Source organism: Alligator mississippiensis, chromosome 1 (genome assembly GCF_030867095.1).
Source record: "Alligator mississippiensis isolate rAllMis1 chromosome 1, rAllMis1, whole genome shotgun sequence".
NCBI lineage: Eukaryota > Metazoa > Chordata > Crocodylia > Alligatoridae > Alligator > Alligator mississippiensis.
The window spans coordinates 255,335,059-255,351,403 of NC_081824.1; the positions used below are offsets into that span (position 1 = coordinate 255,335,059).

The 16,345-nt window shown below is 38.3% G+C and overlaps 1 protein-coding gene across 2 annotated transcripts in view; it reads right to left on the reverse strand.

The window, feature by feature from the left end:
• EPHA3 (EPH receptor A3) overlaps positions 1–16,345 on the reverse strand; it is a 377,391-nt gene that overhangs the window by 340,594 nt on the left and 20,452 nt on the right. For both annotated transcript variants that reach the window (XM_019476436.2, XM_019476435.2), the window contains exon 2: positions 15,817–15,881. In XM_019476436.2, coding sequence (XP_019331981.1) covers positions 15,817–15,881 — 65 coding nt within the window. The remainder of the gene's footprint in view (positions 1–15,816; positions 15,882–16,345) is intronic.

Sequence of the window (16,345 nt, forward strand, 5' to 3'; positions counted from 1 at the left end):
GATTTCTGCAGCCCCACAGGAGCTTCTCTGCATGTCAGTTCTCCATACAGGCAAGTTACTATATAGATGAAAATGGTATCAGTATCTAGTAGGACTGGCCTAAAATACCTATGCAGGAGAACTTTTAGCCCCACTGAAAACTTTCAGGTTCTTCTGAGTGAAAACTACATTTCAGTTTAAAGTTAACACACACAGTCATAACTTGTATTTTGGAATTTAGGCTAACTCCAATAAAACCATTCTAGACATGGTTGTAGGTGAAGTGTTGGTAAGTTCTATATCTATGGCAGTGGCTAATGCCGTACACTTACACCAGAATTCAATGGTAATGAAATATTCTTCACAGGAAAAACAAAAACAAACACTATTTGCCTAGTCTACACAGGTTATAATGTGGCTGCTAGCATTTAATATTTGGAAATAAAAAAACAGTGATAAATCTATAGTATTAGATAAAGCTGATTATATATCTCACCTGTAAAAAATGGTTATTTTGGTTTTAATTTGTCATTTCATTTTAAAATACAAGAGCCTATACAGAGCTGTTCCAAATTTGTTCCCTGGAGTCTGAACAAAAATCAATTTTCAGTCAACTGTGGAATAACTGAGTCAAATGTCCCTACTTGCCCAGTGACTGTTCTGTGACCAGCTCATAAATCACATTATAGAGCAGTGTGTTAGCCCGTATGTATACAGGCTAAGAGACAACTAATGATCATTCTGCATGTCTTTATTCCCCTTCTGGGCTTATAAAAATCAACATTTTCAACAGCTGGAAAATGTAGTTCTAGTCTGACAGGCATCAGGAAACGGATGATAGGTGGCGAAACCAACACAGACATGAAAAGACCAAGTGTCACACAGTATGGTAGAGCAAAGTTCTCTGTGTACATGGGTTCTTAAATAGTAAGTACTGTACATGCCATGTAAAAAAACTGTGACCATAACGTGTGTTTCACATTATGGATAACAGTAGGTGCACCTACATGTGAGCTTTACTGTGGAGTTGACTAATTAACTCCGCAGTAAAGTGTCAACATCTACATGTATTAGGGTACAGTAAATTAATTAACTCCACAGTAGTTAGGGACAGTACTATTTTATGGCAGAGTACTTAACTCAGCTGAAATGTCTGTGTAGATGGTGACCCCTACACCTGGCGTGAACTGCGCTGGAGTTTATCATGTTGCCTTAATGGCATGTGTAGATGCACCCCGTATGTCTTAGTCATAGACTAAGAGCACTATTAATTAATTCCAAAAAGAAAAAAAAATCTGGCATAACACCTTTTAATCCAAAGGGACTTTAGAAATTTAAGCTTAAAAAACAGAACACTCATGCTAGTACTATTTCACTTGGTTCCAAAACATTAATGTTTACAGGGTAGAAAACATCAGCTGCTTAAGAAAACATGAAGAGCATAATGAAAATTTACGGCAGAAGGTGATGAATATCACCAGTTCTACTTGAAATAGGTTAGGAGATGAGTTCCACTTGTACACTTTCAACAGCACAGTGCCTCCAAAAACCACGCAAGGCTGATTTAATACAGTTCTAAAAGGAACAGTGCCATCTGCTGAATCCCCAGCACAACCTCCTGGAGCCTGCAGGCATTGATAGGGATAGGAGTGGATGGGCCTCGAAAAGACAGATTGATTCACATCAACCCTGTTCAGCTCGTGAAAGATGGCAAAACCACAGGGCAAAGGGGTTGGGCTGCAGATGCCAACTTCAAAATGTACAATACTTTCCCTGTTTTCACATTAGAGAGGCTTTCACATTTTTTGCAAACACAGTTGACTGCCTTCTTCTTTTTCAGTTCCAGTTGCCGATATGTTTAGTGTTGCTGCACGTTTTTTCAACAGCTGCAGCATTCCACCCGTAGGTGACTGCATTGGAGGGAGGCTCAAGCGATTCAAGTATGAATGATGTGGAGAGTGCTCTGGGTTCTTCAGGGTGAAGGAGGCCATGTAAGTGCAAGATGATATCTGAGAAATGATTAAGTCCAGCTGAACAGGTTTTAAAACTTTCCCCAACTCACACACAGCCTCCTCAAAAAATACAAAAATCTGGAAGTACTACATCACCTGCAACGATAGGTATCAAGCTAATCATAGGTGAGTTACTATACAAATGAGAGGACACCGTTTTAGGAAGGGTGTGACTACATTAGCTAAACCAGCCTTGTAACTTCCTTACTAGCAACCCAACTGAAATCCAATAGCCAGATGAAATGACTGAATTCACAATTCCTTCCCTACTTTCCTGGATCGCTGATAAACCTTTCTCTCCACTTCCTTTGTGGCTGCCTGTTCCTATTCTGTTCTGAGCATCTCTTCAGAAACCCGACAGGATTTGGGCTACTGCTGCTTCCAATTTTAGTGATGTTGGAGGCAACAGAAGGCGTGAAAGGGTGGCTATGGTGGCATAGGGAAATTCTGAAGCACCAATACCAGGAGGAGAGCTAACTGAAACTGCAGGAGGTAGCTTTCCTCAGCTGCCAGAAGACAAGAGGATACCAAGGGGACAAGCCAGTGCTAGCAACAAGAGGGGCAGAAGAGCCCTAGGGCCAGGCCAACAAAGAAAGGAAGAGGTCTGCTAAGAGCAGAACTGCTACTAAGGACAGGTGGCTGAACTAAAAATCTCATAACGACAGTTATACAGCATGGCTCTAATGGCTGGAAGTCTACCAGTGAGTTTGCTGCTGAGCTGACACACTAGTTTTCTGGCATTGGCAGCACATGCTCACAGTTTTTGATCAAGCAGTCCAGGCTTCAGTTCCTGCTGCTGACAATCAATGCAGGGGCATCATGTTATACTACTTCCCTACCTCAAAACTAGAGTACCTAGGGATCTGAACAAGCATAATATTGCAAGGCTGCTGGCAGAGGCCTAGGTAGACCCAGACTACACAACAGCTCAGGAAGTTAATAATGCATTCTTTCTTTACCAACCAGACTCAAGAGCGCTTACCAAACATACTGCCCTGCGTGTAGAAGATGCTTTTTATGGGTGTGTCCAACTGAGCGCACACATGCAGTTTGGAGCACATCAGAGCTGTCCTAAGTGCCCCAAACCATATGTGGTGCAAGTGTACCCATTCACCATGTTGTTAATTTGCAGCAAAATGCCAAAATTTGACACTGAGAGATCCCAATGTAAAAAATAACCACCATTGAAAAAGGTGGCATGGCACATTTGTCAGCAGCATGCTCTGCCAGAAATGGAGCCCAACCATCCGGAGCCACACTCTGGCTGCTGGTCAAGCTCTGTTCGGACAGACAGGTGCTGCTGCTGCTTCAGGAAGCCCCCAGGACATCAGGTGAGACTGCTGGGGCCAGCACAGGTGCTGGACCCAGCTTCTCCTACCCTACTTGAGACAATTTGGTGTGTACTGGCACACACTTGCAGCGGTATACCCTGGGGCACAAACAGCAGCACAAATATGTGCCACTGCTATTTGTGCCACAGTGAACACACGCCCCTGCACATGCACGCTCATCTGGACACACCCTATAGTTCCTCATTTAAAAAGAAAAAAACAAGGCAAACTGTTTACAAAAATAATCACTAATTGCTAGACAGAGGTCAAAAAATAATTTATTTGCAAGGAGAAAGGTACACTAAGGTGTCAAAGTGATCGTTACTAGAGGTAGCCTTTGGGTCTTTATAAAAGTGTGTTGTCTTACAGAGGCAAACAACAAAGCATATTATATATCTACTCTACCCAGGCACTACATGCTATATTCTCAATTCCATTATTTGCCAATAAGTTTCAGTTGTAAATTTAGACCATTTATCCATTTACCTTGAGGTTTCCTTTTAATAGGTAAACTTTGTTTTTTGCTACAAGCCATTCAGGCACAAGTAAACTGGCATGAAACACCAAGTTACTTCTATAGAGAAAGTCATTTAATTTTAATTATAAGAATCTCAGAAAACCAGAATGAATTAGTTGTAAACAAACACATTAGATGGTGACAGTTATTTTGCAGTGATATCAATGTTATCAGCAGGACAAATGATTTATGAAGATTGTTTTATAGACATTGTAGCTAATATTTTTTTGGCTCATATATTTAACCATTTTTCTCTCGATGCATGTCACCATGAATATGATCTAGTATTTACATTTAAGATATCACAAGACATTTTTCTTTTGTTTCCCCATTAACTTTAGCAATTGATTATTTTATTGCATTTTAGGCAAATAAATTCACCACAGCAGAAAATGAGAGATGATAGAGAAATGTAATAATAAAGCTTTCTTTAGTAAGAGAAAAATACCTAATGGTGATCACTTTTCTGATAACTTCTCACAAATGGTCTGCATTTATGCTGACAGACTGACAGAAATGCAATTCCTACCCATGAGGGAAATGATACTGTTTCTAAGTTTTGGAGTTAAAAGGAAATATGGGAAGTTGGAACACATGCAACACTAGTTCTAAATAAAATCTTTATTTAGGCCTTAGACTAGTAGCTGAAACTTGCTGGTTTTTGAAACCACAGAAAAATGATATCCAACTTGTAACAACCTACTACACAAATAGCACAATGATTGATTATATAACTAATTAAAGAAGATGGTTGTTCAATATTTTATCCCCAGTCTGAAAAAGGATACTGCGCTTACTGCACCCTTCTTTGTTGTTGCTGTTGTTTTTGAAGTATTACTACAATTTATTTGGAGTGTCAGAGAATATCATGAAAAAGATTAATGTTAACAAAAGTAGCGATCCTTGCTATAGAAAGAACTACTCTTCTTTTAATTAGAATTAAAATGTTTTCGATTACCTTACAGAAAGTTATCAAAATCTTGGAAAAGCTGACAGAATATAAACATTACCACAGTCATCTAAAAGTGTAAAGGAAGGCTTAGATTAAAATTAGAATTTATTAAAACAGTCAATTAATTATAACAATTTTTGCATTTTTCATTCACATTTTAATGAGTCCTTTCTTTTTAAATAAAAGTGAGTGACTCTTTAGACCTGGAAAAATACTGCACAAGTATGTATGAATTTCAAAAAAATATTTTTGTACTATTAGTCACCCCCTCCATGTTTTCCCCACTCAGCTTCAGCTAAAATAAGCAAGTTATTTTGATTTTTTTTATTTAAAAAATAACTGAGGTAAGAAATCAAAGCGAACTAAGGCGCACACAAGTTAAATCCAGCCCCCCTGCTTCTATTCTAAGGCTGTGAATATGCATCTGATACGCAAAATCTGGACACAAAAGAAATTCCTCAAAAAATCCAGACCCAGGCAAACAAAACACAACACATGCACCACCATTTTCATCTGCACTTGGATGCTCCAAAACTTACGTGGCTATGAAGAGGAAGAAAACTACAGAATTACAAACCAGGAATTTTACTTGAGCTATGTGCTAGCAAAATGAAGCGGACAGTCTGAAAAAGTTTCCACTTTGCAAACTGAGCCATGACTGCAATCATTTAAATGAATGCTATTTTGTTTATTTAGAAATAGAGAAAATGTAAATGTCTCATAGAATTACAGAGCAAAATTCTTCATCTTAAGGGTATTAGACATTAAACAAAACTGTGTGCTAATACGGAGAAAGAAGTTTCATTCCAAAGGAATGACACTTTACAAATTTTTATAGTCACAAGAAATATATATAGAAAGAGGGTCTCCCTGATTAAACAAAAGTTTTAAAATTCATACTCAATTTATATATCTCTATAGATAGATAGATATAAATCTCGCTCTATATATATATCTATAGATATAAGAGAAGCTTTTTAAATTCATACCCAATCTATAGATTTATATAGCTATAGAGATATAAATTGGGTATGAATTTTAAAATTTCTCTAATTTAATCAGGTAGATGCTCTTCCTTTTTGGAAGAAGATCAAGTATGCAAATACTCTATTTTAGATATAGATCAGACATCAAATTTCCAAGTTACCCAGAATCTTCAGATATAAAATACCAAAAATAAAAAAAAAAGATTTTCTCGATCAGCTATTCAGTATAAAAAACATTTAGACAGTCATTTACAAAGCTAGAAACTTAGGTGGTTATTTTTGACATGCAGTTGTCAAAATATTCTGCTTGCATCTCAAGTACCACTCACACAAATCCTGAAATCTATGAGGATGGTCTACAATATATACAGCTGGTAAGAGACCAGGCCTCAGACATAACATCAATAATCTTGGTATTCAGTAAAATGAGTTATCTTTAATTAGAGCTAATTAATTGCTACTACTATTGAACAGGAAAATGCACCATATAGGAAATAAAGCATATGCTTCCATTTTGTAGCAGTATTTAAATATTTAAAATATATAAAAGGAGATATTTTATATTTTAATCTTAAGTTTAAGTTCTCTTCCTATAACTCTGTTTAATCTTTAAGCACTTTATAAACATGTTATGAAAACTTACACAATTAATGCACTGGGTTATATCCCCATTTCAGATAGGGAGAAAACCAAAGGCACACCAAAAGGCAGGATACAAAATTTTCAAGGCCAATTTGCAACCGTGTAATCAGTTAACTTTAAAGGTGTAGAAAAGATGATTATTTATGAATATATATATAGATAAAAGAACATAAATGAATATATATTTTCATCTGTAACTGCTTTAGAATCTAAGGAACCAATTTCAATCATCTGTGCTTTCAAGCACCTTTACCATCGTTTTGTGCATCTAGACCTCACAAGCACTAAAGTCACTTTTTGATGCCAGCACTAGCTCTACAATGCACCTTGGTGGATATCCCTTCTCCAAGTGGTTTTTAATTAACAGCCATTTTACTAAGACTTTCTGTAACATAGACAAGTTCAACTAGGAAGATTTCCTTTCACCCCACCTAGTCATGAATGACATCCAAAAGCATATTTTATAGAGATTCTTCTTCAGACCCACTCTTCCTCAAATCCCATGAAGAAAGTCAGAAACTGTACAAGGTGCCAAGCATGTCAGCAGAAGACAGGAAGCAGAACAAGTTTAGTGTGGGCTGTCATTTTCAGAGTTTGGACTTCAGTGCAATAGAAATGTCATTCTAAGATGTGAAGAAAATATATTGTCTTTCCACAGTATTTTTATAAAAGGGGAAGGGAAAACCACATAAATAGCCTTCTTTATTCTGGTCCTGCTTTGGCACAGCCCAGTTAAGCACATGCTTAATTTAAATCACATGCTTTTAAACAGAAGGAAATCAATGGGATTATCGCATGTGCTTATGTGCTTAGCTGAGCAGGGAGATAGCTAAGCAGAGGCACAGCAGTGCAGCTCTGCACTCAAAGCAGCTACACAGTATGTGAGGCAGTACTCCTGCTGCACCAACTGCAGCAGCACAATCAGCTGCTGTTGTGGCAACAACTGTTGTGCACCCAAGGTAGCACCTGGGGCTATAAACCTGTCCCCTCCCCTGTTGGCCAGTTATGCTACTATAGTTAAGCACTACAAGCAGTCCTCGGACTTACAACACACTTGGTTCCTGAAAACCGCATCTTAAGTCAAAATATAACTCGGAACCAATTTTCTCATCAGAAACAATGTTATAAATAGGGGATTGATTCCTGAACCAAGGCCCGATACCCTATTTTCACTAAAAATACCCCAGAATTTTGTACTCAATCTATTATAGAGTAATATAATAGAGTAATATAGCTACATTAATGTATTTGTATTGTAAATAGCGATCATATTGATTTGGAAGGACTTCTTAGAGGTGACTTTGCTGGAATTTTTGAAAGGCTCTTGGTTAGACTTCTTGAAGGGCTCTTGGCTGGAGTCTTCTCAGAAGTCTTGGCTGCAGGTTTTTCTAGAGTCTATTCTGCTTTCTTTAAGAAAGTGCCCAAGAAAGTTTGGACAGATGCATCTCCAGGGAGACGAGTGATGCAGCGAACTTGTTCGCTGGCATGATGTTGTAACGGATCAAGCGTTGTAAGTTGAAACTGATGTCATAAAGTTGAAACAGGGTGTCAATTTATAAACACTGTAAGAATGAAATGCTGTAGGGAGGAAAAATGTCCAGCACACCTACAGCCTAGGGAATGACCTGCTGGGTGGCACAGAGGTGGAAAGGGATCTTGGAGTCCTAGTGGACTCCAAGATGAACATGAGCCGGCAGTGTGACGAAGCTATCAGAAAAGCCAATGGCACTTTATCGTGCATCAACAGATGCATGACAAATAGGTCCAGGGAGGTGATACTTCCCCTCTATAGGGCATTGGTCAGACCGCAGTTGGAGTACTGCGTGCAATTCTGGGCGCCACACTTCAAGAAGGATGCGGATAACCTGGAGAGGGTACAGCGAAGGGCAACTCATATGGTCAAGGGCCTGCAGACCAAGCCCTACGAGGAGAGACTAGAGAAACTGGACCTGTTCAGCCTCCGCAAGAGAAGGTTGAGAGGCGACCTTGTAGCTGCCTATAAGTTCATCACGGGGGCACAGAAGGGAATTGGTGAGGGTTTATTCACCAAGGCGCCCCCGGGGGTTACAAGAAACAATGGCCACAAGCTAGTAGAGAGCAGATTTAGACTGGACATAAGGAAGAACTTCTTCACAGTTCGAGTGGCCAAGGTCTGGAACGGGCTCCCAAGGGAGGTGGTGCTCTCCCCTACCCTGGGGGTCTTCAAGAGGAGGTTGGATAGGCATCTAGCTGGGGTCATCTAGACCCAGCACTCTTTCCTGCTTATGCAGGGGGTCGGACTTGATGATCTATTGAGGTCCCTTCCGACCCTAACATCTATGAATAATACTCTATGAGTAACTTGAAACATTGTAAGTCGAGGACTGCCTCTACTTAAAAACTTTGCTGAATGACAGCTTCATGGGGGCCTCATGAGAGTCTAAGTTAAAGATGAGAGCAGGACTCCTAGCACAAATAAAGCTTGTAGGACCTAGCACTACATTTCTCTCTGTGAATATTTTTGGAGTTTGGGGCCTCCTAGTCTCCTGTACATGTCGGCAAAAAACAAAACAAAACAAAAGGTTATGGGAAGTAATGTAACCCAGGGACGTGAGCACCAGGATAGATGTTGGGTAGATGTGAGTTCTAATCTTGCCTTCAGCAAAGATTTGCTGTGCTGCTTTGAGTAAATCACTAAACTTCATCTTCCTTCATTTTCTCACCTGGGAAAACAGCAGCTACAACTGTTTAGCACACAAAGCTGTTCTAAGGATCCACTAGTGTCTGTCAAGGGCTTTATAGACCTAGAAACGCTGCTTTGTGGAATGGTGGGAACATCATCCAATGCAGTGGTTCTCAACCTTTTTAGAATCAAAGCACCCCTCGGAAACGACTATGGAAAAATATTAGAGAAATTCTTCTTTGGCAAAGAACTCAGAACATATCAGGTCAGAACATTTTTAACACTACGGATTCCTTTTTGAAATCTCTGGGTGCCTATACACATGCAGCAAGGCTGCTCTGATGCACTGTAATTACAACACATCAGAGCAGATTTGATTAATGAAGTCTGCTGGAGCATGGTAATTATCACACTCCCGTACACTCCAGTGTCACATGTATCAGCGTCCCCACACTGAAAAATGGTGGTGGGGCACTTTAATTAAAGCTCGTTCAATTAACTTTCGTTAAAGTGCTGCCACTGCCATTTTTCAGCATGGGGATGCTGATACATATGATGCTCCAGGTGCTTTAGTTAAAGTGCCCTGCCCACATTCCCCAGAGCACATCTATAAACACCCTCTGGGTTTATCTTGTGAATCATGTTTGCACACCCTGGTTGAGAATCACTTATTTAGAGTGACAAAATATTTTATCCTATTGAAAAATCTGAAGGAAACTTAACTCTTCATTTAGAGTTTGAATCCTGCTCCCATTTTAATCAACAGAAAAAATGCCTATTGGCTGTATTGGAGCAAGAATACAAAATATTCCAGAAGCAGCACAAATTGTACTTCTTCTTCTCCAACTTCCTTGAGATATGCAGCTGCTCTCATACACAGGACTATGAGACTGAAAATAAAAGCAAGGAGGAGACAGGAACACTTATCCCAAAATTTTCAAAATCAAATGCTTAAAAGTATGGCACTTGGATCTACAGCCAGGGAAGAAAGGTCAGAGGAAAATAGGATGAAAATATTTTGTCACTCTAGATCACTGTTTCACAACCTGGGGTGTCACACAATATTAGCACAATGTTGCACAATGTGTGCAAAAATAATGAACATCTACAACTATCCAGTTAGTGTGGAGCTAGACCAAAGTGGCCTTACGGTTGAATAAGCTACCTCCAGATGTAAAGCAATTCATCCAGCCTTTGAAATTTTTGCTTATACCGGAAGTCCTCGACTTACAATGTTTCGAGTTACAACATTTAGCACTTACAACATTTATAAATTGACACCGTTTCAACTTTATGACATCAGTTTCGACTTACAACGCTTGATCTGATGTGATGCCACACTAGTGAACAAGTTCGCTGCGTCACTCATCTCCCAGAAGAATATCTGTCCAAACTTCCTTGGACGCTTTCTTAAAGAAACCAGACAAGACTTCAGAAAAACCTGCAGCCAAGACTCCTGAGAAAACTGTAGCCAAGAGCCCTTCAAAAAGTCCAACCAAGAGCCCTTCAAAAAGCCCAGCAAAGTCACGTCAAAGAAGTCCTTCCAAATCAGTATGATTGCTATTTACAATATAAATACATTAATGTAGCTATATTACTCATCTATAATTGATCGAGTACAAAATTCTGGGGTATTTTTGGTGAAAATAGGGTATTGGGGCTTGGTTCAGGAACCAATCCCCCATTTATAACCTTGTTTCTTATGAGAAAATTGGTTCCTATTCACAACGTTTCGACTTAAGACGCGGTTTTCAGGAACCAATTCTGTCATAAGTCCGAAGACTGTCTGTACTTTGTTAATGTTGATCATAACTAAGGCAGTTGATCTACGAATAGGTATGATTTATTGGAAACAAATGCAAAGAATGGCTGTTTACTAACAGAAAGACAAAATAAACACACAGTTTCCCTATTTCTGGTAACCACAGCGAAAATAAACAAATTCCAGCAGCAAATAAATGTTAATGGTGACATGTAAGATAGATCAGTCCATCTCCTAATCAGAATGTGGACAAAAGGTTGCATTTCATATTAGCAGTTGTGTATCATGAAGATGCATTCAATTTGACCAAAGAACATGTAACTAGGGTCAGAGCCTAGTCATCTTAGTCATGCAAGAGATCATGCTGAAACGAACATGAATATTCACATGAATATGCAGAGCAGGAATCAGGCTCTACTCTTTGTCCTGTATGAATTATCCATCACATTAGTATTGTATGTTACTGAAGTGACTTGCCTACTCCTCCCAACCCCCACATCTGTGCTGCTATAATTTACGTGAATTGCAGTTAATGATCACTTGTGTTATGCTTAATCAGCATATCAATAATATCCTCTGCAAAGACTAAGTAGTTCTTCTTTTTTTTCCTTTTAATGAAACCTATAGAAATGGAACTGGTATTTGACTGATTGACAGCACAAAAGGTTGCATATGCAGGTGCTAGCAATGGTACTAAGGGATAGGGGTTTTGTGGCTGCTGCCAATCATGTTCAAGGATAAGCAAATCCAACTATTACGTTTTTAATTCAGTTGCTTTGCTTTCTGGAGGGGCTGATGCTTTGTCTTTAACTGTTTTTAATGAGCTTGACCAGCTTAGTGTTACTGATGCCAAAATTGTGGATGTGTGGGATGGTTCAAGGAGTGATCACATTTTTACAGGGTGATATTATCAACCAGGGGCTAAAACACTGCCATCAGAGAATTATTATGTGGGACACAGAAATGTCTGAATACCAATGAGCTATAAATCTTAACATGAATATTCAGGAATTTCTGAAAGCTGCTATTATATATCCCCAAGTCAAATCAGATTTTTAGAATGAGACATATTACAGAATACTGAGCATGACAACCAAGGCTTGTCATTTTTTTTAGAATCAACTGTCAACAGCTCAGCTAGCATGATTAACCTAGAAAAAGTTTTAGACATTGTTTGATAAATCACTAGAAGATTTCATTTAATTTTAATTTTATTGTATTTAAATGTATATTTTATTAGTCACCCTCTTCAGCATACTTGCTTTTGCAGCTTCTGAGAACACTGCTGGATCTTGGAAAAGAGTTGGCACAATACCAACAGTCTCATTTGTGAATCACAGCCTCAAGTGTAGCTCTATTAGCTTTACCTTGTAAATCACCAATGCGCTATTAGCAATGTTTCAATATGATATGACATCTTTATTATAATGTTTTCCACTGAAGTTTAAGTTAATAATTTTAGTTAGCTTGAAGACAGATGCAGCCGTATTTACAGGTTTTAATTAATATAGTATAAATAAAGTGCTATGTAAAGGGTGTTTCTCTTTTCCACGGTTATTTGACTTCTCTTTTAAATCACTTTTATGGTACAATGCATGCTAAATAGGAAAAAAGGTGGTTGGTCTAATTAAAAGATATCACATCTACCCAAAGAACCTTGCCTGCCTATGCCCTTAGACCAACACGGCTACAACCAAAACCCCATGCTAAATAGGATACTTTTTACTTCTTCTCTTGTTTTCTATTGATGTTTCAATTTTTATAAGGAAAACATCAGAGCACTTAAGAAACTAGTTTCAGATCTGGTTCTCTTACACACACAAAGAAACGAGACATAAATGAATTTACTGCCTTGTGACTTCAGCCTAAGGATTTTATTATCTTGCAAGCACATCAGTACAATTCAATGATTTACCTCAGCTTATTCCCCATGGATATTAAGATAGGAAGGAACAGCACACATAAGAAAAGTTTGGGCAGACTTACCAAAACCAATACTGACTTGCAAAAACTAATAAAAAGGCTCTGAGAGATCTGGGGGTGCTTTTATAGTGGAAGGGAACCTAGCAAGTTTGTTTTTCTTACAGCCCCCAGCATGTCCTATATCATTCCCCTGCCAGCTGCTTTGCCTCTTGCTGATTTAGGTATCTGAGACAGGAGGGATACAGCTGCAGGAAGATCAGAGCAGCACAGGAGACCAAGTGACTGCCAAAAGAACAAAAAGTGCCTTTGTAAAACAAAACACAAAATAGACAGCTAAAAACTGATGAGCTAGGAAATTTCTGGGGAATCCCTTTCTGGATACCCAGCTCAACAAGGTTTCTCACTGGAAAGTCTATGGGAACAGCCATGGGATATATGGATTCTAATACCCATCTTCCTACTTATTTTCCATGAGACTTGGAACCATTTTTTAAGGCTTTTTCTGAAGAGGCAAAAGAGAGATGCTCTCTGTATAAAGATTGTAAAATATATTAATACTGTAACAGAAGTGAGTAGTTTCAAAACATTTGTTACTTACAAAGCAGGCTCTAGCCATTATTTACTAACTGAATCTTGAGAAAGAGAGATACCCATGCTGTAAGCAATGTACTGAGAAAGACTGAGAGCAGACAAGTTAGTAGTCTTGAAGCTACAGAAGTGGTCACACTAACTCTTACAACTAGAGCTCTAAAATTCACAATTTCCAAGCCTACAACAAGACCAGGAGCCAGCTTGTCACAAGGAAATCAGCACACACAACCAGAACCAGCAATTTTTTCAAAGAGTTCATCTACACTTTTAGGAACCTAAATATAACGACTACATTTTCACATATCCAAGCCGTCCCGTGGGGAACTCACTATATCGAGTAGGTAAAAACGTAATACTGTAGATGAACATTAAACATATGATTTAAAAAAAAAACAACACCCCTTGTCATTACTATTTTGAAACCTAACTATTCTCTGCAGGCACAGTTTTGTTTCACAGATGTACAATGTCATAACTCAATATCCTTCAAGCAAATTCTGGATGGGGAAAAGTGCAGAAATCGCACTAAAAATTATGACTCATGAGGACTTACTGCAAGACAGGAAAGATTTTCTGAAGAGTTTAGCCTCCAAGAACAGGTCCTGTTTAGGTGCCTAACTACCTGGTTGGTAGCCAGAAACTTTCATGAGTACTCACTGCCTGGCAACTACAGCAGAGAAGGTTGAGTCATGACAGAGTACATCCATAAAACAAAACAGACGTAGAAGTTGACAAATGATCGATTTTAGCATGATTATTTAAAAATGTTTTTAATTATGTGCTAGACCACTGAAATCTGAGATTGCACATACTAACACCTTCTGACCTTCTCGATACCATGCTAACCACTTTCAGTCATCCTACACCCACGTAAATACCAGAACCCTGACTCAAATCATGCTACCAACCATTCCAGAAAAATGATGAATCTTAGTGAATGTGATAATCTAGAAGCTTTGGCATTCCATCAGTTGCAAGCTGTGGTAGGAAGAAAACCAGACAAAAGTTGAGTGATCCATCAGCATGCATGATATGAAGCAGCCACAATAAGGAGGAGGTAAAATTACCTTAGATTTTGTGATCTTATTTCTCAGTGAGCTAATGCAAAATTGCACTTAAGCAATTTAGACCTAATTTTCCTCAAGACTATGATCCGGAAGGAAAAGAAAAGCCTAGAACTCCATTCTGAATTTAAAAAAAATGATATTGCTGAACTTACTGTGGGATGGACAAAGGCCTCAGATACATGAATGCAGCTCAAAATGAAAATAGGATTAATCTCCATCTCCATCAAATTCAAACACTGAAATTCTCTCCCAATCTATCATCATATTCAAACAGCAGTCACCAAAAAAAAAAAAAAAAAGTTGTTTTTGCCACCATTTTCCTGCCTGATCTTCAATGGAAAGTAGCTGAGACCAAAGATGGAAAGGAATCTTTTAGTATGGCATACAAGAGAATGTCCCTGCTAGAGGTGATGGGATCAAATGGAGACAGGAGAGGAGAAAACTTTTAACAGAGGATAGAAGCAAACTTTCCTACTGGTAGATATATTAAGCTGTGGAATTCTTTCCCAATGGGAGGCAGAGAAAATATTGCTGCTTTTTAACTGTGACCATACAAAAAACTAGATAAAAAATCTACTGGCGGGAAGAATCCTGCATCGTCAAATAGTAGAAGTGGAGTACTGTTTTAGCCTAACCAGTACTTATCAAAGATGTCGTTTCTCCTTCCATAATTGTTATAGCAGATAGAAAAGAGCTAAATAGCTGTTTCACCAAAAGAAAGTAATTTCATATGGTCATATTACACATACATCTCTTGCTTGTAAGATGTTACCTTTTTAATAAGTTTAAACACTAAAAGCAGAGAATTCTGGAACTAGATTCTTTCACAGACCCAAATAAGAAAGTCAGTTTTATTTCCTGCAGATAAAAGTTGCAAACATACCAAGAAAAAAAATCCATAACAAAATTAACCAGACATTTTCCTTCCTTAATGAAGTGCTCACTAACAACAGATCACCAGAAAGGCACAAAATAGATACTTTAACATCTATTGAAAACCCCATTTACACATTTTCCTATTACTTTCATCTGAGTGAATCAGAAAATAGTGTTAGAGCATGATTCTGCACTATGTTGTAGAAACATATACATAGTTGAAGAACTGGGAAGGATCTTTGCAGGTAATTTGCATAAAATGGGAAGTCCCTTCCCTTTCATTCTTTCTAATCAGGATGATCTCACTAGGGGATTACATGCAGCATGGTCTATTTTCTAATGAAAAGGTACCATAGTAATATAGCGCAAACCATAAATTTCAACTTTAGAATAGACTATTTTTGATGCTCCAAAGATCCACAGCTATTGCACAGTATTCTCTGAAGAGGAAACAATGGTTAAATAGCACATTGATCTGTAGCAGCACTTTCCCATTTCACAGTCTAGTGAACTCACCCCATGTGATGGGTAGGAGATCCAGCCCAGCTCCCCTTGAATTGCTTTTGAATCCAGCAGATTAACTACAAAAAGAAGACAAAATGAAGAGGAATGAGTTTAATTTGCCTCTGTCCAGTTAACCTCAGTTATCCCCTACTCAAAGATTTGTGTTTATTTGGGGTACTTGCAAAACAGTCAATTTGTTCAGGTGGTCTGGCAATTTGCTACAAAAAAACAGACAAATGAAAAAGGATCAACATGTTTATATTAAAAAGTCAAAAGTACAGAGGAACTTTTAGAAACAAAAGTACTGGCAAAAATAAGCAATGGATCTCTGTCCAAATTAATTACAGCAGGGGGTGGCGATGAAGCACTTACATCATCTGCACAAACTGCCCTGTTCTTCCCTCAGATGCCTGAAATTTAGGTCATTTAATTTAACCAGATACATGGATACTTAAAATCATTATTGGATTAAAAGCTTTGCACGTACCACTTTTAATACAAAAATAAAAAACGCCGACTGAAGCCTTAATCCGTTCTACTT